Source organism: Coffea arabica, chromosome 2e, assembly GCF_036785885.1.
Source record: "Coffea arabica cultivar ET-39 chromosome 2e, Coffea Arabica ET-39 HiFi, whole genome shotgun sequence".
Classification (NCBI taxonomy): Eukaryota; Viridiplantae; Streptophyta; class Magnoliopsida; order Gentianales; family Rubiaceae; genus Coffea; species Coffea arabica.
Window position 1 is genome coordinate 60,075,328 of NC_092313.1, and position 22,574 is coordinate 60,097,901.

The following is a 22,574-nucleotide window of genomic DNA, read 5'->3' on the forward strand; positions in this document are numbered from 1 at the left end:
ATATCCCTTATCCTAAATTTCTCCTATATGTATATTTCTTATCCCTATGTGTGAAACATGACATGTAGACTTATATTCCATTTAAGAAAATTAGAACTAGGTTAGATCATTTGTTTGATTAGGTAAGAAAATACTCCTCGAATATAGGATATGGACGAGTATGGCTCTCTAATCTTAGCACGCTTGTATTCCCTCTATTAAAGGGAAAATTAAAGTAACAAATTTTTAGCCCCCGCACCCATTATAATGCATTCCTTTAGGTCATGTATATTTGTATAATTATTATTTTCTTTTCTTTCCTTCGAATTTCATATTTTTGCATATTCGTGACCTCTTCAAAGAGTCAACCTGGGCATCACAATTAATGTGATTTGCACCAATTAAACTTTAAAGAGATATTCTGATCCCCCCGATATCCTCCTAGGGTTAGGTTTTGCATCCATATAGTGACATTCAAATGTGATAAATTTTTAGGTTAAAATCAGAAATTTTTTTGACTAAATCACGCAACTAACCTTGGCTAGATTGAAAGGGTGCCTTGGATTTTATCCTTGCCTTCCCTTTCTTCAAACGTGACCCCCAAACACTTTTTTCTGATTTTTGAAGACTTCAAATCGTTTAAAAAGGGGTTTTCTACTTTTTTATTCAAAATTCATTTTAGGTGACTTGGTACACCTTAACTCAATACCAAGTGGCGACTCCTATTTTTTTTTATTAAAAACCCTTTTTAAACTATTATTTTGGGCTAAAATCGTCGCATTTTTAAAGTCCCATTCTATACCCATTTTCTTTATTTATTTTCTAAAAATAAAAAATCATTGTCAATCAAAAACATATAAAAATTCATTTTTATAAACCCGTACTCTTAGTTATTTATTTTTCGTTCAAAAATGAGGCACGACAACTTGGTTGGTTTTCATCTTGTTTTGGAGGCAAAAGAGGTAACAAAATGCTAGTTTTTCCTTCTTTCTTTGTCTTATGTTTAAGATAAGTGAATCTTGTGGTGAATCTTGAAAATTTTTTAAGTTGATGATTCATGAACTTGATGTTTGAGTTCTTAGGGTTTGGATATCATATGTAAGTATGGTGGTTTTCTTGTTGAAATTTTAGCTATAGATATCTCTTGTTATGTAGGTGATAACATCTAATGGATTTGGTTAAACTTGGAAAATTGGTTGATGGAATGATTGGAAAAGTAATTGAGAAACCATGTGCCTGCTAGCCAAAAATAGGGGCTGGATTTTTAGCCTTGACTTCCAAAATTTCTTGATGATTTTAAATTCAATTTTACTCAAAACACCCTATGAGACTTTATACTACAAGTGTATGTTGAACTTGAATCAAGGGAGTGAGGTTTTGTTAGTGAGAATAGCATTTTCTCATAATTATTAGCAATTTGAAAATTTCACAAGACTGTGCAGCTTTGGGAAATTTGATATAACTTCGTATAGAAAAGTCGGAATTGAATTCCGTTTATTGCGTTTGAAACTAGACTTAGAGAGCTTTCTAATGGTACAAAATTTGAGCTATGGTTCATTTTATATACAGACCAGAAAATCGACAAAATTGACTGGAAATTGTGCCCTGCACAAGTAAAAAAACTGGAATGTTGTAGTAGCTTGTGACTCAATTTGGACCAATTTATCAACTGAATCTCTTTCATTTGTCTTCCAAAGATTGTTAGTGCTTCGAGTCTAGTTTTTAACGGGGCAAGTTGTATGATTTTTTGACATTTATAACTCAAGTTATGATTTTTCAAAAAAATGATGCTTGCTAGAATTTTTTTTTGTTGGAATTCGTAGAAGAGAAGCTGAGATGTTTCCAACTTTACATCTAAAACTTTGACTGCAAATTGACATATCTTGAACAGTTCAATTTTAATAAGCATGTTAGTTTTTATGGTGAAAATCTTGACTTTTGTGGCTGGACTTTTTGTTTTGAGGATCTTACGATTGCTGGAAATTTCTAGCAATGAAATGAAATGAAATGTGAACTCTTTGATTGCTCATATTACTTGGGTCCAAATGCTTTCCTTTTACTCCAAAACCATAGTTGAACCATTACCCTAGTATGTACTTGGATTTTTCCTTGATTTGCACCTTCCAATTTGTCTTTGAACCCTTGTGAATTTAGGAGGCCAACTTAGATAGGTGTATGACTCATAGTTGAATCTAAAATGTGAACTTGGTTCATCTAAACTTTGGATGGTTGGACAATAATATTTTTGTCCTAGTTGCTCTTAGGGTTTGGCTGTGAACACGAGTATAACTCAAAGACGAATGTTTAACGTTGCTCTGCTTTGACTCGGTGAGTGTTCCAACTGCATGTTTCATGCTACTTGATGCTAAAATTGCTAGGCACTTGATTTGTCATTTCTTAGGCGAGTGTGTACTTTATCGCACTTGACCTAACTCAACTAAACTTTTGATATTTTGTTCATACATGTACAAGCAATTTGATTTACAAGTGACATGTATCTTGATTTGAAATATTTGAACTTGTGTGCGGACTTGCATGTACGCGTGTATGATTGTAGACCGGCTGTACATTTTCTTACGGCTGTTGAACTGGGCCCTTGGACCCTTATCCGAGATGTCGGGTAAGTGAGAACTTGGGTTACTCATGCGTATACGTGAATGTAGGTCGGTAACGGCTGAACTGAGTCCTCGTTGGATCTCTTGTTTGAAACCAGCTTTAGAGTGGTCGGGTAAGTTGGGCAATCTTGGGTAAAGGACGAAGCTCCTAACCTGTTTACTCGTGACTTGAATTCATGACTTGAACTCGTGACATGCTTGAATACAGAGTGTTAAGTGACAGCTAACGTCTCCAATCTTTACTAACGTGAGCATTGGGTTATAACCAATAACTCCACTCGTGAATACTTGAATACTTGGGATTGTAAGTCCATCCATGGTTAATTGGTCGAATTGAGCCGGCAAAGGGCTTGGTCAAAGAGATTGACGAACCATGGGTACTTGATTGGAGTTCGGTCCCGATAGGGGGATGATCGATGGACGGAGATGATCGTTTAGTGGTGATCTACAGATATTATAATTCCATGGTTGATGGAGCGTCAACGGACCTCGAACAAACTGCCGTGGTATCTGTTCCTGAGAGCAGACTATATCTGTTGATAGGAATTTGATCTTTACTGTACATTATTGCATGATCTATCTGGTTATCTATTTTGCTATACATTATATCATTCCTGCTAGTTTACTTGCATGTTTTCTTGGAACCTTACTGGGTTTCTAACTCATTCCATAAATTTATTTTTCTTACAAGGGTAAGAACGTGAGAGTGAAAATTGGAGAAGACATAAACTTTGTCTAAGTTTTATTAGTTGCTCGCGTAGGCACTCCTTAGCTCTCTAGTGGATTTGTTTGATTTTATTTTGTAAGTTTAACTCCACGGTTGTATTTAGAGATTGTATGGGCATTTGATTTCTACGATTATATATGTCTATGGTTGTAATTGATATTGCTCATGATGTGAAACCCCGATCTAGACAACCAAAACACCATGGCTTAGGCAGCGGAAATTTGACCCAACTAATCCCTAGAAGTCACGAACAATTTTGATATTATCTCAACCCGTCACTACTCGAATTAACGAACCAAATTGGAGATAGTAGAACGCCACAATCAAGGAGATACTCGATTGATAAGTTCAGGTGAATAACTTGAGAAGATTCTCAAGTATTCAAAGGAAGCTCTCTTGCCAAAGAGAAAGTGAAAACTCACTAATTGTATTTAATAGCCAAAAACTGATCTGAAACAAAGAGGAAGTGGGGCTATTTATAGCCCTTACAAGCATTAACCCTAATCCAAAAAGTTGACCAAACTACCCTACATACTAAAGAAAGATTTTGGGCCTTACTTACTAACAAATGGGCCGCAATTAAACTAGCTTAATTACCTAGACTTTCTAAAGCGAGAAATAACCAAAATCAACGAGGAAAATCAAATAATCCTACTAAACTCAAGCATTCGTGCAATCAACTAGTCTTCACTTGAATCTTCCAATTCCCCATGTGCTTGAATGGGCCTTGGTCTTTATATTCTCATCATTCCCCTCCTCTTAAAGGCGATTTGTCCCCAAATCATGACTCTCTTACAAAACAAAAGTGATGAGAGCATGTGTATAGTCACCAAGCAGCCTGCATGTCGCCGTCTTAAGCGAGGAATGATCATGACATCCTTGTGTGGAACAAGGACAACTCGTGGTGGTGGTAGATACATGTTGCGGACAGCAAGATTTTCATGAAAATGGTCACACAAGCGACGTCTCAATCCTATGGGTGGATCGTGAGCGGACGCCCGGTGAACCAAGGTTTGGTTGGGCTGCGAGTTGTACGCATCAAGACGTGCAAAAACTGCATCAAAGGCCAATGTAACTCGACTAGTGTTGGTTGGAATTACTTGTCCAGCACTCTCTTCGCAGATCTCTATGGTTGCAGGTATTGCACACTGCAAGATGAAGGATATCTGACCACGAACAACCTGCACAAATGAAAACACGTTAAACACCACAAAGGTGGAACAATCCAGCTCCCAGTGCCCGATGTTGTCCTCAGGTTTAGCGAGCATGATCAATGTTCGCCCTTTCTTTTCCTTGCCTTCTAATCGATCCAACTCCCATTACCTCTGTAAAACATTTTGGTCCTCTCGAACTTGTGTAGGTGAGAGTGGAACAAGTATGACCCTTGTCCCTTTATGCATGAACGAGTATTTGTTGGAATGACCTTCATAAGTAACCTCGCCATCAAATTGCCAAGGTCTTCCAAGAATAAGATGGGCAGCTTGCATAGGAACCACGTCACACACCAACTCATCCTCATATCTCCCAATGTTAAACTTCACAGAAACCTGCTTGGACACTCGCATTTCGCCGCAATCACTAAACCATTGAAGCTTATATGGTGTAGGGTGATCTTGGACAGGTAGGTGTAACTTCTTGACAAATAAGGCACTGGCGACATTGGTACAACTTCCTCCGTCGATAATCAAGCTACACACTTTCCCGTTAACTAGACATCGGGTATAGAAGATGTTGGTACGCTGCTCTTCTTCATTTGTGCGTTGAGCACTCAATGCCAACCTTGTAACAAGGCCTAGTCCAACTGGTTGGTCAGGGGCAATTATCTCTTCTTCCTCAACCAATGGTGGCATGCCTTCATACTCATCCTCCTCATCCGTTAGCACTTCACCACTTGGAAGCATGAGCATGGTCCTTCGGTTTGGGCATTGGGACGCGATGTGACCGAAACCTTGACACTTAAAGCACTTAGTGTCGCGGTTTCTAGGTTTAGATGCCCCTAGATCAGCCTTAAATTCGGCCCTTTGGGTCGGTATTGAAGATGACGAACCAGGCACCCATGCTCCATTCGAAACCCCACTTGCCTTGGCTGACTTTTGCTCACTCGTATGGGTAATCTCGCCTTTATACTGTTGAGTTCTCCAATTTCCAGATTGGACGTTGGAGCTTTGGTGGGGGATACCCCTCCTCTTGAGCCTCCTTTCCACCTTGATAGCTTTGTCCAATAATTCATCCATGTCAAGGTAATGTTGGAGCTCCACAACATCTGTAATTTTAGCGTGTAGTCCTCTCAAGAAACGTGCCATGGTTGCCTCTATATCCTCCCGAACATCAGCCCGCAACATGGCCATCTCCATCTCCTTGAAGTAATCCTCAACCGTCATACTACCTTGGGTGAGAGTTTGTAATTTATGGTGCAAATCCCTGTGGTAATACGCTGGTATGAAGCGCTTCCTCATGATCCTTTTGAGTTCTTCCCAGGTGCGAATGAGTGGTGCTTCATTTCTCCTTTGTCTGGTGCGAATCTGATCCCACCAAACGGCTGCGTATTCAGTGAACTCAATGGTTGCCAACTTTACTTTTTGGGACTCTGAGTAGTGGTTGCAGTCAAAGAGCATCTCAATCTTCCTCTCCCATTCCAAATATGCTTCAGGGTTCGACTTGCTTGGGAATGTAGGAATTTTGAGCTTGATTCCCTTTAGTTCATCATCCCCTTGATTAGGGATACGTTTATAATTCCGGAATCGGTTTTCATCTGCCATGTCCTCCTCATTGTTCGAATCACCTAACTCCTCCACTTATGGTTGTCTCTTGGAGGCATTCTTGCCTAGGGTTGATTGCTCCACCTTATCCTCCAGTGTATCAATTCTCTGAGCCATGCGATCAATGGCGCCTGTTAATGCTTCAAGAACATGTTTCATGTCATAAGGGTCACTTGTCGCATGAGTTTGAGACATGTTTATAGAGTACCTGCAAGACTCAACAAACAGTTAGTAGAAACTGCCTCACTCACTCCCTTAGTGTATCACTCACCCTCGTGTATGTCACTCAAGGCGCTCCAATGGACTTACCAAACACCTTTACCTGTTGGGTTAGGTAGTTTGAGAAATGCTGCTCAATCCCAAATAATTGCCACCAACTTCTTCCTCAAGAGTAATCACGGAGATGTAGAAGAAAGTGTAGGGAAGTGTTCCTAAAAGTTAGGAGAAAATATAGGAGAAAATATTGGAGAAAGTGTAGGAGAGTGTTCCTAAAATCTAGGAAGAGAATATAGGAGAGTTTCCTAAAGTGGATGAGAGAATATAGGAAAGGTCCTAAAAATGTATGAGAGAATTTAGGAAAGTTTCCTAAAAATAGATGGGAGACTTTAGGAAAGTTTCCAAAAGAAATGGATGAGAGAGTTTGGGAAAGTTTCCTAAAAAGGTAGCAGAGAGAGTGTCCAAGTGAGTACAAAGAGTTATCCAAGTGCTTTACTTAGTTTCCTAATTGATTTTGGAAACAATTTAGTTTTTGGAAACCCTTTGAAAATCCTTTTTCTCTTGAACAACTTTGGTAACCTTCTTGAAACAACCTTTGGTAATCTTCTTGAAAAAACTTTTGGTAACTTCCAAATTCTACTCCAAGAAAGATTGCACAAATCAGATTTGGTTCCCTATTCAAAACAATTCGGTTGCCACTTTCTTTCCTTTCCTTTTTTTTTTTTTTGCCAACCGATTCCTCTTTTCTTTCTTTTTCTTTTCGTTTTTGTTTTCTATATCTTTTTTTTTTCGTGTATTTCGAGTCATATATGTTTATCCCAATCTGTTCGTTTGTTTAGAACCAAAAAAAAGAAGAAGATAACCTGGTGGTTGTCGACTAGCTCTGATACCAACTGATGTGAAACCCCGATCTAGACAACCAAAACACCATGGCTTAGGCAGCGGAAATTTGACCCAACTAATCCCTAGAAGTCACGAACAATTTTGATATTATCTCAACCCGTCACTACTCGAATTAACGAACCAAATTGGAGGTAGTAGAACGCCACAATCAAGGAGATACTCGATTGATAAGTTCAGGTGAATAACTTGAGAAGATTCTCAAGTATTCAAAGGAAGCTCTCTTGCCAAAGAGAAAGTGAAAACTCACTAATTGTATTTAATAGCCAAAAACTGATCTGAAACAAAGAGGAAGTGGGGCTATTTATATCCCTTACAAGCATTAACCCTAATCCAAAAAGTTGACCAAACTACCCTACATACTTAAGAAAGATTTTGGGCCTTACTTACTAACAAATGGGCCGCAATTAAACTAGCTTAATTACCTAGACTTTCTAAAGCGAGAAATAACCAAAATCAACGAGGAAAATCAAATAATCCTACTAAACTCAAGCATTCGTGCAATCAACTAGTCTTCACTTGAATCTTCCAATTCCCCATGTGCTTGAATGGGCCTTGATCTTTATATTCTCATCAGCTCATATTGTTGAGATTGTTACTTTGTACATTTCATGACGGCGCGAGTGAGTTCTGACGAGAGTTGGGCAGACGGTTCGCCAAATTCTTGGGTACACCCTAGGGGAGTTGGGAACGTCATAGATGGTATTAGAACCACCTCACGTGGTCTCTGCGTGGGTTGAGTTTGGGTCAAGTAGTGTTATGGTTCCAATTATGTGAATAAGTATAAAGGACTAAATGATCTTTTTGAGCGTAAGTTGTGAATCATGAATTTAAAGGCGTAAAACCTTTATCATGATATTTGGAAAAAATAATTATGTACATCTGGTAAGAATCTCAAATGTAGGTGATTTACTTTTGGGACTGGCCAGTTTGAGTTGTGAATTATCTTATTTGGGATTCTTGTACTCGAGTAATAAAAGTGGAGAGCACTAGGATGAGCATCGATATTTCAATAGCACTTGATGTAAGTTTTGATAGCAAAGATCAAGGCATGAAAGATTCTAGTATTGGACCTCAGATTGAACTGATCAAGGAGAGTGGATCAATAGGTGGTCTTGTACATGTCTGACTAGGGTTTCTACAGATGATAGCCAGCTTCGCAGTCATCGTGAATATTTAAGGTACTAGTATTGCGGGCCTGTTTCATTTCTCCTATACCTGTGTACCCTTGTCTCATGTTTTTTTTTAATTTTGTTGCGATTTGATTATAGTTACATATGTATTTCTTATGAATTCATTTTAACTCTTATTTGACTACCCTTGTTTATTTCCTACCCTTTTGCGATACCACATAAGAATCTAGTTTCGATTCCTATTTATCTATAAGTTCTGGATTATGTATGAAGATTTTGCAGACAAGGATATGGGTTTTACGCTTGTATACGAATTTTGGCAAAATTAGAATGACCGTCTTGATGGAGGATGGTAAAAGTTACTAGTGGGGGTAAGAAGTTATGATTTCTTCTTGAGCAAGTTTGTGAGTGAGTGTATAAAAAAGAGTGAGTTAGGGTGCAGAACTTTCGCTATAAAGAATATGATTCCGTATTTTGTTATATATATAATCAATGATAGTAATGTTTGTGGGAAAAGCCAAGAATAGGAGTAAGTACTTGTGTGATTCATATTTCTTCGGTGACCTGCAAGCAAAGGAACGAAAGAGTTACATGGTTAGAATTTCCAATTATGATTAAATACTAATTTCAATCCTTTGATTTGTTGGCAGGCTATCACTTGAGTTAAAATGAATCGGTGAAATGACAAATTTGGCTGATATGCATAAGGAAATAGAGATTTTTCGAAAGAAAATAAAGTTACAAAAGCAATTAGTTGAGCACTGGGAAGGACGATGGAAACAAGAATATTCGGAGAAAATTGAGCCGCTGCACAAGAATATAGAACTGAAAAAAAATATGAAGAGATCTGTGACAGCCCCACTTTCCCCTAAGGCGAACCAAAGAGGTTAGCGGACTGCCTGCCCAGCTCTCGCCAGGACTACGGATCAGATTAGAGCGATCTTTCACGTTCCGGAACTTATAACGCGCGCAAATAAGGCAAAAGGGCAAAATAACCCAAAATAAAAGAAAATGAAACCCGGAGTCGGCCATGAATAGTAACCGACTCGTCCGAACCCAACCAAACATCGAATTACATATACCCCATAACATTTAGCCTTTACAAACCAAAATGACATTTAAAAGTGATACAAAAGTCACTACATATATGGTTTGCCAAAACAAAAGTGAAAATGGCCCTAATGATACATTTAGGGTCCCATTTTATATACAATACAAAAGAGTCATTCATCTAGTTCATTTGGCAACCATTTATCAAAATTCATTCCAAAAGAGTCATATTCCTGTAAGGAAAACAAAAGGAACGGGGTGAGCTAATTGCCCAGTGAGAATACAACTCAAGCAACCAAGTTCATGGATACATCAAGCTTAACAGTCCAATTTACCAAAATAAATAAAGCCACACATTAATAATGAGGATAAAAGGATACGGGTGGCTCTCAAGAGCCCTTTTCCTTGTTTGAATTCTTGATCGGTCTCATTGACTCTCCGTCAATGTTTGAAAAGTAACCAACTGTAGACCCCTCTTCTCTCCCATTCCTTCCACCAAACATCCCCCTACCGGGCCCGCACTCCAAACACTTGCACTGTGGTATTACTCGAGTATACCGGAATCAAGAGTCTCTCATACTACAAGATTCCTTATAACTTTACCCAAGGCTCATTAATTGTCACGACCAAACCCTTGTCGGCTCGATTCAATCAACTACCAATGGGGTTGAGCTCAATGATAACATTTGTAGTCGTTGGATACTTGTCCAATCGATATCAAGTCATGTATTTCATTTCATATATCAGTTCATATAACTTTCCAATAACTTTCCAATAACTTTTCAATAACATGTGAAACAATAAGTGAGAGTGATAAAGTACACTCTCACATCAATCCATTAACATACAACATCTCAAGTTCAAATATCAAAGCCATATAATAGCACACAAGTGAGTAGTACACTCACCAATCAATTAAGTGCTATTTCATGCACTTCCGTCAGGAGAATGTCGTGAGCTATCGTCACGCCCTAGAACATGTAAACAAATACCATAAGACTGGATAACGAGTCATAAAGTCAAACCAATTATCGCCCAATAGGGTTTCATAAACATATACAAGCATGAAAGCAAACCAGAAATTAAGAAAGGCTTTAATGTTGGCCTTGATAAGAAAACCGGTTTTGACGTCATAATGCGGTAATGGCACAACTCTCACTACAATTATCGGTTAGGGGTGTAAGACCCACCGTTTCGAAGCTATGAAACAGGGCTACAACAATGTACAAGGCCACTCAATCCAGATCCTAGCACAACTAGGTCAAAAGTGCCAAATACCAAACCAGAATTACCAAAACAGATTTGCAAAACGCAGAAAACTGTAATCGGTATATCTCAGTCCATACAAGTCCAAATGCCGAAATTCCAAAGGCATATGTTAGCTAAGACATTCAGCTACATTTCATCAGAAGACACCAACTTCAAAATCCAAACCAATTCCAGTCAAAACAGGCAATTACTATCGCAGTTCAGACATTCTGTGCACCAAAAACAGCAACAGTAAAAACGGCATAACTCACTCTACACTTGTCTAATTTCCCTGAAATTTTGCAGGCACACTAAACTCATCAATACCTACAACTTTCATGTTTTGAGCAAAGTCCAATTCGGCCTCTAGCTATGACCTAAAATTTCGGACAGAATAGGGGTTCAAGAACCCTAACTTTTCACATTTCATTCCAAATCCAAAATTGATTGCATTTAACAACAATTCACACCTACTAGAGCCAAAGCCCCTTATTACCAAGCATCATACTAGTCCACAACATCAAAATCATATGAAACCAGAAAATTCCTCATAAAATGGAAAACTTCACCAAATCAAGCCAAACCAAGAAATAAATCATATAATCCAACACTCAAGCCACTTCTAAGCATAATATAACCATCATTAGGTGTAGTAGGGTGTTCAAGCATCACTTACCAAGAAATTAAGAGAGATAGAGAGGTTGGCCACCTTAGAGCTTCAAAACAACTTCACTAATACACTTACAAGCACTAGAAGAAAGGTTTTTATGGAATAGAATCTAGTGTAGGCTTTTGTTCTTGCAAGATTGAGTGAAATGGAAGCTTGAGAGTTGAAGAAATTCCTTTCTTCTTTGCAAGGAGAGGGCCGGCCATAAGAGGTAAGAAAATGGTGATTTTTGTGCATTTTTTTGATATTTAAACCTTTGGTCAAAAAAAGTCAAGAAAGTGAATAGTGTTTCTTAAAGTCCAACAAATGGGAAGGTGACACTTGTCACCTCCATAAATGCATCCTTATCATTCTTTTCTCTCTCTCACATCAATCACTTCACACACACTACTTATCTCTTAACACCCGATAAAATTTTCACTGTATCCGAAACTTAACCTTATTGGCCGAATTTTTCCAAACTTTTCGCACTAGTGGGTCCCACGTCCAAAATATATTCTTAATTTTCTAAAAACTCACCAATACTAGAAAAATCATCTAAAAACTATAATTACTCATAAAATCTACCAGAAAAATATTCCTAGGCCCGAAAATGCAGAAAACATGCAATTAAGGGGAAATAAACCCTAGGAAAATAATTAGGGTTTTACGGGTTCTCACACTCTCCCCCCCTTAAAAGAATTTCGTCCTCGAAATTTTCCTTCAAATTTAAAGTATCCAATGGCCTGTACCTTCTCCGTCTTCAGAGTCAGAAGAAACGAGGTTCTTCATTCCAGTCCCTTCTCCACTTGACGGTGCAGGGTCGGTCTGGGTTGGTTGTTGAGTTCTTTTCTTTTTCCGCACTTTAATCGGGCAATATGCAATTCGATGCTCGATGCTCCCACAGCGCAGACATCTCCTCCCTTTTCTCCAACAATCATTCTCAGTGTGATTGGCCTTTCCGCAATAGTCACAAGTCAAGTGGACAGTCATCTTTTTGCTTTTCGGAGAAATCTCCCCCTGTCTGGTTTGACTTTCATTGACAAATCTTTTATCTACCGCCCCCATTATCCATGGCGGCCCGAATAACTGGTTCACTTTCTGTACTTTAGAAGGTGTCATTGCTTCGCTAGGTTCCTTACTCACGCTACCCACTGCACCCCTTTTCCGTATTTGGGAAACTTTCACTTGCACCTTTGCATTCTTGATGCATTGAGCCTTTTCCAGGGCCTCCTCGGAAATCCCTTCATATTTCCTTTTTAGCTCTAAGTTTTTGTGCAGGAGCTCAATTTTCTCTGTATACTCGTGCCTCCAGCGCCCTTCCCAGTATGCGACTAGGTTCTTTTGGACTTCTATTTCGTCTCGAAGACCCCCGATTTCATTATACATCTCAACCCTACGTGCCATTTTACAGAGTTGCTGGACCTCAGATGGTAGCCTGTCGGCAAAACAATGGGTCATAAGAAAGTCTTGGTTACAAGTAGCACTCTTGGTCCATGTTCGGTTCAGGTGTTGTTTCCTCCCTTTCTTCTCTTTGACTCTTGGTCTCGTTTTGTGTCACTGCTATGACCATGTCCGCGGGTTTTTTTTTTTTCCAAAAGGGTACTTCCATGCATGAATGCAATAAATTGACTAACATAACAAAATCTATCATACCAATAACATATCGCATATAACACGTTATATTCAAAGACGGATAAGCAAGTAAGCAAATATAGACTTAGTAATATACAGTCGAAAAGTCATCCCAGTACCAGCCCGTCTGGTCTCTCACGTCACTTACTATCCAAACTAGATGTCCATTGATCTCTTGTGCTCATTTTAGTCAGACAAAGCCTGTTCACATTTCCAAAATACAAGGCTTGTTTCCAAAACACAGGGTTCAAATACCTAGTAGCTTACATCACCTCAATTCTGGGGTACTCGGGCACAGGAATCCGAAATAAGATAGTTCACATCTCGAGCTGGCCAGTCCCAAGAGTAAACCATCTACAAATCAAAATTCCTGTCCGACATACTTATCTAGGGTCCTTAAATACCATGAGAAAGATTAAAGACCTATAACACTTCAAGGTTCATAACTTATGCTCAAACGAGCACTTAAACATATTCATGAAATTAGGACCACAACACCACTTGGCCCAGTCTCACTTCGCGCAGAGACCACGCGACGTGGCTCTGATACCACCTGTGACAGCCCCACTTTCCCCTAAGGCGAACCAAAGAGGTTAGCGGACTGCCTGCCCAGCTCTCGCCAGGACTACGGATCAGATTAGAGCGATCTTTCACGTTCCGGAACTTATAACGCGCGCAAATAAGGCAAAAGGGCAAAATAACCCAAAATAAAAGAAAATGAAACCCGGAGTCGGCCATGAATAGTAACCGACTCGTCCGAACCCAACCAAACATCGAATTACATATACCCCATAACATTTAGCCTTTACAAACCAAAATGACATTTAAAAGTGATACAAAAGTCACTACATATATGGTTTGCCAAAACAAAAGTGAAAACGGCCCTAATGATACATTTAGGGTCCCATTTTATATACAATACAAAAGAGTCATTCATCTAGTTCATTTGGCAACCATTTATCAAAATTCATTCCAAAAGAGTCATATTCCTGTAAGGAAAACAAAAGGAACGGGGTGAGCTAATTGCCCAGTGAGAATACAACTCAAGCAACCAAGTTCATGGATACATCAAGCTTAACAGTCCAATTTACCAAAATAAATAAAGCCACACATTAATAATGAGGATAAAAGGATACGGGTGGCTCTCAAGAGCCCTTTTCCTCGTTTGAATTCTTGATCGGTCTCATTGACTCTCCGTCAATGTTTGAAAAGTAACCAACTGTAGACCCCTCTTCTCTCCCATTCCTTCCACCAAACATCCCCCTACCGGGCCCGCACTCCAAACACTTGCACTGTGGTATTACTCGAGTATACCGGAATCAAGAGTCTCTCATACTACAAGATTCCTTATAACTTTACCCAAGGCTCATTAATTGTCACGACCAAACCCTTGTCGGCTCGATTCAATCAACTACCAATGGGGTTGAGCTCAATGATAACATTTGTAGTCGTTGGATACTTGTCCAATCGATATCAAGTCATGTATTTCATTTCATATATCAGTTCATATAATTTTCCAATAACTTTCCAATAACTTTTCAATAACATGTGAAACAATAAGTGAGAGTGATAAAGTACACTCTCACATCAATCCATTAACATACAACATCTCAAGTTCAAATATCAAAGCCATATAATAGCACACAAGTGAGTAGTACACTCACCAATCAATTAAGTGCTATTTCATGCACTTCCGTCAGGAGAATGTCGTGAGCTATCGTCACGCCCTAGAACATGTAAACAAATACCATAAGACTGGATAACGAGTCATAAAGTCAAACCAATTATCGCCCAATAGGGTTTCATAAACATATACAAGCATGAAAGCAAACCAGAAATTAAGAAAGGCTTTAATGTTGGCCTTGATAAGAAAACCGGTTTTGACGTCATAATGCGGTAATGGCACAACTCTCACTACAATTATCGGTTAGGGGTGTAAGACCCACCGTTTCGAAGCTATGAAACAGGGCTACAACAATGTAGAAGGCCACTCAATCCAGATCCTAGCACAACTAGGTCAAAAGTGCCAAATACCAAACCAGAATTACCAAAACAGATTTGCAAAACGCAGAAAACTGTAATCGGTATATCTCAGTCCATACAAGTCCAAATGCCGAAATTCCAAAGGCATATGTTAGCTAAGACATTCAGCTACATTTCATCAGAAGACACCAACTTCAAAATCCAAACCAATTCCAGTCAAAACAGGCAATTACTATCGCAGTTCAGACATTCTGTGCACCAAAAACAGCAACAGTAAAAACGGCATAACTCACTCTACACTTGTCTAATTTCCCTGAAATTTTGCAGGCACACTAAACTCATCAATACCTACAACTTTCATGTTTTGAGCAAAGTCCAATTCGGCCTCTAGCTATGACCTAAAATTTCGGACAGAATAGGGGTTCAAGAACCCTAACTTTTCACATTTCATTCCAAATCCAAAATTGATTGCATTTAACAACAATTCACACCTACTAGAGCCAAAGCCCCTTATTACCAAGCATCATACTAGTCCACAACATCAAAATCATATGAAACCAGAAAATTCCTCATAAAATGGAAAACTTCACCAAATCAAGCCAAACCAAGAAATAAATCATATAATCCAACACTCAAGCCACTTCTAAGCATAATATAACCATCATTAGGTGTAGTAGGGTGTTCAAGCATCACTTACCAAGAAATTAAGAGAGATAGAGAGGTTGGCCACCTTAGAGCTTCAAAACAACTTCACTAATACACTTACAAGCACTAGAAGAAAGGTTTTTATGGAATAGAATCTAGTGTAGGCTTTTGTTCTTGCAAGATTGAGTGAAATGGAAGCTTGAGAGTTGAAGAAATTCCTTTCTTCTTTGCAAGGAGAGGGCCGGCCATAAGAGGTAAGAAAATGGTGATTTTTGTGCATTTTTTTGATATTTAAACCTTTGGTCAAAAAAAGTCAAGAAAGTGAATAGTGTTTCTTAAAGTCCAACAAATGGGAAGGTGACACTTGTCACCTCCATAAATGCATCCTTATCATTCTTTTCTCTCTCTCACATCAATCACTTCACACACACTACTTATCTCTTAACACCCGATAAAATTTTCACTGTATCCGAAACTTAACCTTATTGGCCGAATTTTTCCAAACTTTTCGCACTAGTGGGTCCCACGTCCAAAATATATTCTTAATTTTCTAAAAACTCACCAATACTAGAAAAATCATCTAAAAACTATAATTACTCATAAAATCTACCAGAAAAATATTCCTAGGCCCGAAAATGCAGAAAACATGCAATTAAGGGGAAATAAACCCTAGGAAAATAATTAGGGTTTTACGGGTTCTCACACTCTCCCCCCCTTAAAAGAATTTCGTCCTCGAAATTTTCCTTCAAATTTAAAGTATCCAATGGCCTGTACCTTCTCCGTCTTCAGAGTCAGAAGAAACGAGGTTCTTCATTCCAGTCCCTTCTCCACTTGACGGTGCAGGGTCGGTCTGGGTTGGTTGTTGAGTTCTTTTCTTTTTCCGCACTTTAATCGGGCAATATGCAATTCGATGCTCGATGCTCCCACAGCGCAGACATCTCCTCCCTTTTCTCCAACAATCATTCTCAGTGTGATTGGCCTTTCCGCAATAGTCACAAGTCAAGTGGACAGTCATCTTTTTGCTTTTCGGAGAAATCTCCCCCTGTCTGGTTTGACTTTCATTGACAAATCTTTTATCTACCGCCCCCATTATCCATGGCGGCCCGAATAACTGGTTCACTTTCTGTACTTTAGAAGGTGTCATTGCTTCGCTAGGTTCCTTACTCACGCTACCCACTGCACCCCTTTTCCGTATTTGGGAAACTTTCACTTGCACCTTTGCATTCTTGATGCATTGAGCCTTTTCCAGGGCCTCCTCGGAAATCCCTTCATATTTCCTTTTTAGCTCTAAGTTTTTGTGCAGGAGCTCAATTTTCTCTGTATACTCGTGCCTCCAGCGCCCTTCCCAGTATGCGACTAGGTTCTTTTGGACTTCTATTTCGTCTCGAAGACCCCCGATTTCATTATACATCTCAACCCTACGTGCCATTTTACAGAGTTGCTGGACCTCAGATGGTAGCCTGTCGGCAAAACAATGGGTCATAAGAAAGTCTTGGTTACAAGTAGCACTCTTGGTCCATGTTCGGTTCAGGTGTTGTTTCCTCCCTTTCTTCTCTTTGACTCTTGGTCTCGTTTTGTGTCACTGCTATGACCATGTCCGCGGGTTTTTTTTTTTCCAAAAGGGTACTTCCATGCATGAATGCAATAAATTGACTAACATAACAAAATCTATCATACCAATAACATATCGCATATAACACGTTATATTCAAAGACGGATAAGCAAGTAAGCAAATATAGACTTAGTAATATACAGTCGAAAAGTCATCCCAGTACCAGCCCGTCTGGTCTCTCACGTCACTTACTATCCAAACTAAATGTCCATTGATCTCTTGTGCTCATTTTAGTCAGACAAAGCCTGTTCACATTTCCAAAATACAAGGCTTGTTTCCAAAACACAGGGTTCAAATACCTAGTAGCTTACATCACCTCAATTCTGGGGTACTCGGGCACAGGAATCCGAAATAAGATAGTTCACATCTCGAGCTGGCCAGTCCCAAGAGTAAACCATCTACAAATCAAAATTCCTGTCCGACATACTTATCTAGGGTCCTTAAATACCATGAGAAAGATTAAAGACCTATAACACTTCAAGGTTCATAACTTATGCTCAAACGAGCACTTAAACATATTCATGAAATTAGGACCACAACACCACTTGGCCCAGTCTCACTTCGCGCAGAGACCACGCGACGTGGCTCTGATACCACCTGTGACAGCCCCACTTTCCCCTAAGGCGAACCAAAGAGGTTAGCGGACTGCCTGCCCAGCTCTCGCCAGGACTACGGATCAGATTAGAGCGATCTTTCACGTTCCGGAACTTATAACGCGCGCAAATAAGGCAAAAGGGCAAAATAACCCAAAATAAAAGAAAATGAAACCCGGAGTCGGCCATGAATAGTAACCGACTCGTCCGAACCCAACCAAACATCGAATTACATATACCCCATAACATTTAGCCTTTACAAACCAAAATGACATTTAAAAGTGATACAAAAGTCACTACATATATGGTTTGCCAAAACAAAAGTGAAAACGGCCCTAATGATACATTTAGGGTCCCATTTTATATACAATACAAAAGAGTCATTCATCTAGTTCATTTGGCAACCATTTATCAAAATTCATTCCAAAAGAGTCATATTCCTGTAAGGAAAACAAAAGGAACGGGGTGAGCTAATTGCCCAGTGAGAATACAACTCAAGCAACCAAGTTCATGGATACATCAAGCTTAACAGTCCAATTTACCAAAATAAATAAAGCCACACATTAATAATGAGGATAAAAGGATACGGGTGGCTCTCAAGAGCCCTTTTCCTCGTTTGAATTCTTGATCGGTCTCATTGACTCTCCGTCAATGTTTGAAAAGTAACCAACTGTAGACCCCTCTTCTCTCCCATTCCTTCCACCAAACATCCCCCTACCGGGCCCGCACTCCAAACACTTGCACTGTGGTATTACTCGAGTATACCGGAATCAAGAGTCTCTCATACTACAAGATTCCTTATAACTTTACCCAAGGCTCATTAATTGTCACGACCAAACCCTTGTCGGCTCGATTCAATCAACTACCAATGGGGTTGAGCTCAATGATAACATTTGTAGTCGTTGGATACTTGTCCAATCGATATCAAGTCATGTATTTCATTTCATATATCAGTTCATATAATTTTCCAATAACTTTCCAATAACTTTTCAATAACATGTGAAACAATAAGTGAGAGTGATAAAGTACACTCTCACATCAATCCATTAACATACAACATCTCAAGTTCAAATATCAAAGCCATATAATAGCACACAAGTGAGTAGTACACTCACCAATCAATTAAGTGCTATTTCATGCACTTCCGTCAGGAGAATGTCGTGAGCTATCGTCACGCCCTAGAACATGTAAACAAATACCATAAGACTCGATAACGAGTCATAAAGTCAAACCAATTATCGCCCAATAGGGTTTCATAAACATATACAAGCATGAAAGCAAACCAGAAATTAAGAAAGGCTTTAATGTTGGCCTTGATAAGAAAACCGGTTTTGACGTCATAATGCGGTAATGGCACAACTCTCACTACAATTATCGGTTAGGGGTGTAAGACCCACCGTTTCAAAGCTATGAAACAGGGCTACAACAATGTACAAGGTCACTCAATCCAGATCCTAGCACAACTAGGTCAAAAGTGCCAAATACCAAACCAGAATTACCAAAACAGATTTGCAAAACGCAGAAAACTGTAATCGGTATATCTCAGTCCATACAAGTCCAAATGCCGAAATTCCAAAGGCATATGTTAGCTAATACATTCAGCTACATTTCATCAGAAGACACCAACTTCAAAATCCAAACCAATTCCAGTCAAAACAGGCAATTACTATCGCAGTTCAGACATTCTGTGCACCAAAAACAGCAACAGTAAAAACGGCATAACTCACTCTACACTTGTCCAATTTCCCTAAAATTTTGTAGCCACACTAAACTCATCAATACCTACAACTTTCATGTTTTGAGCAAAGTCCAATTCGGCCTCTAGATATGACCTAAAATTTCGGACAGAATAGGGGTTCAAGAACCCTAACTTTTCACATTTCATTCCAAATCCAAAATTGATTGCATTTAACAACAATTCACACCTACTAGAGCCAAAGCCCCTTATTACCAAGCATCATACTAGTCCACAACATCAAAATCATATGAAACCAGAAAATTCCTCATAAAATGGAAAACTTCACCAAATCAAGCCAAACCAAGAAATAAATCATATAATCCAACACTCAAGCCACTTCTAAGCATAATATAACCATCATTAGGTGTAGTAGGGTGTTCAAGCATCACTTACCAAGAAATTAAGAGAGATAGAGAGGTTGGCCACCTTAGAGCTTCAAAACAACTTCACTAATACACTTACAAGCACTAGAAGAAAGGTTTTTATGGAATAGAATCTAGTGTAGGCTTTTGTTCTTGCAAGATTGAGTGAAATGGAAGCTTGAGAGTTGAAGAAATTCCTTTCTTCTTTGCAAGGAGAGGGCCGGCCATAAGAGGTAAGAAAATGGTGATTTTTGTGCATTTTTTTGATATTTAAACCTTTGGTCAAAAAAAGTCAAGAAAGTGAATAGTGTTTCTTAAAGTCCAACAAATGGGAAGGTGACACTTGTCACCTCCATAAATGCATCCTTATCATTCTTTTCTCTCTCTCACATCAATCACTTCACACACACTACTTATCTCTTAACACCCGATAAAATTTTCACTGTATCCGAAACTTAACCTTATTGGCTGAATTTTTCCAAACTTTTCGCACTAGTGGGTCCCACGTCCAAAATATATTCTTAATTTTCTAAAAACTCACCAATACTAGAAAAATCATCTAAAAACTATAATTACTCATAAAATCTACCAGAAAAATATTCCTAGGCCCGAAAATGCAGAAAACATGCAATTAAGGGGAAATAAACCCTAGGAAAATAATTAGGGTTTTACGGGTTCTCACAAGATCCCGGAGGAGGTGCGAAATAAGTTTGAATTGGTGCATTTACCTAGTCTGGTAGCATCTCAAAACATTTCTAGCAATCAACTTAAAAGGGGTGAATGAAGTTTTTGCGATAATAAAGGGAAATGTAAAGAGATTAGTGAAGATGAACTTGCTATGAAGGATAAAGAGAGGAACAAAAGAAAGAATGGACAATGCATGACAAGATGCATAGCTGCTAAGTTTGAAACCTATAGTAAAATTCATACTGAATTATATTATTTAAAAACTAGTGCATGTTTTAGATGCGGCCAACTTGGACATCAAGTGAGGAACTGCCCAAGACAAACGAATTTTGCGATGGGGGAAGCTGCTGTATAGTCAAAATTAGTAATTAGTGATTTTTTGCCTGAAATAGTTGTAATTATTGGACTATGTAGTGAAAGGTTTATGTAGAAAGTTGTATCTCTGTTAGAAATAGTGAACTTGGTACCTGAAATTTTAATTAGTGACATTAAATGTCTGTGATTGGGCGGCGTTGAATCCTTATCCATGAATCAATTACCATAATTTAGTCTTAAATTTAAGTAAAAATTCTTCATTTGTGGTTCAAAAGAAAGAAATTTTGGTTAGAGAGGGTGATTCGAGTCTAGTGGTACAACTGTAAAGATAAGAGGGGTCTTACATTGTGGATTATTTGTTAATGTGCAATGTATGAATTTAAGAACTAGCAAAAGTAATAACCAAGTTTCGTATCTTCTTTTCATCGAGTTTGAAATTTGTGTCACCTTTCACCTTTTTAATACCTTCATTGATCTTTCTTTGCATGTTAATTTAGCCATTACGTTATTAAGATTTTACCTGTAGGCAAGTTTGTGGTAGCGGTATGAGTGAGGGGAAGCTTTTGAGAAGTATCGTGTGGAATCGAGTTTTGTGAGCAAAGGTTAGAATTTCGAGAACGAAATTCTTTTAGAAGGGAGAGAGTGTGAGGACTCAAAAATTTTGTTCTTATATTTTTGTTATAATTTTCCTTATTTCGAAATAAGTTAATTTATACTTTCTTTTGGTTTCATTCACTTGCCTTAATTTCTTGAATACTTAACGATTGTGTCAAGAGTTTATCTTTTATATTTTGGTACATGTTAAGTTTCACAGTATCTTGGGAGAAAAGGAGTTCAGTGCAATTGGAGAGAATTAAACTAAATGAAAATAGACATTAAGGGAAAACTTGACAAGTGTCATCATTGGAAGCAAGAGTTTTTAGTTAAAGATTTCAAGGGCTAAGTTGACTTTATCATTTTCATTTCTTTTCGTGCAAAAAAGAAAACACAAACAAACAAGAGAGAGAGAGAGGGGGGCCGAAATTGAGTCAAGAGAGTGAGGTTTTGTTAGTGAAAGTAGCATTTTCACACAATTATTAGCAATCTGGAAATTTCGATGGAAGCTCTATACAGTTTTGGAAAATTTGCTATAATTTCTATAGAAAAGTTGGAATTAAGTTCCGTTCATTGCATTTGAAACTAGACTTAGAGAGCTTTCTAACGGTATAAAATTTGAGTGGTTGTTCGTTTGATATACACACCAGAACATTGACAAAATTGACTGAAAATTTTGCCCTGCACAAGTAAAAAACTGGATGTTGCAGTAGTTTGCGACTCAATTTAGACCAATTTATGAACTGAATCTCTTTAAGATGTTTTCTAAAGATTATTAGTGCTTTGAGTCTAGTTTTCAATGGAGCAAGTTGTATCATTTTTCGACAATTATAACTCAAGTTATGATTTTTCAAAGGAATGATACTCGTTGGAATTTTTTTTTGTTGGAACTCGTGGGAGAGAAGCTGAGATGTTTCCAACTTTACATCTAAAACTTTGACTGCAAATTGGCATTTCTTGACTCCATAGATATTAAAACAGTTCAATTTTAGCAAGCATATGGGTTTTTATGGTGAAAATCTTGACTTTTGTGGTTGGACTTTTTGTTTTGAGGATAATATGGTTGTTGAAAATTTCCAGCATTGAAATGAAATGTGAAACTCTTTCATTGCCCATATTTCTTGGGTCCAAATGCTT

The 22,574-nt window shown here is 38.4% G+C and overlaps 2 protein-coding genes across 2 annotated transcripts in view; both read right to left on the minus strand.

Moving 5' to 3' along the window:
• Window positions 1-4,640: 4,640 nt before the first annotated feature.
• LOC140036367 (uncharacterized) lies at window positions 4,641-6,080 on the minus strand. The gene has a single exon (XM_072077748.1). The coding sequence runs from the start codon at window positions 6,078-6,080 to the stop codon at window positions 4,641-4,643; it is 1,440 nt and encodes a 479-aa protein (XP_071933849.1).
• A 36-nt stretch (window positions 6,081-6,116) lies between these two features.
• Window positions 6,117-22,574, minus strand: part of LOC113729227 (uncharacterized) — a 33,373-nt gene continuing 16,915 nt past the window's right edge. The window contains exon 9 of the mRNA XM_027253551.1: window positions 6,117-6,288. Within this exon, the coding sequence (XP_027109352.1) occupies window positions 6,117-6,288 (172 nt within the window). The remainder of the gene's footprint in view (window positions 6,289-22,574) is intronic.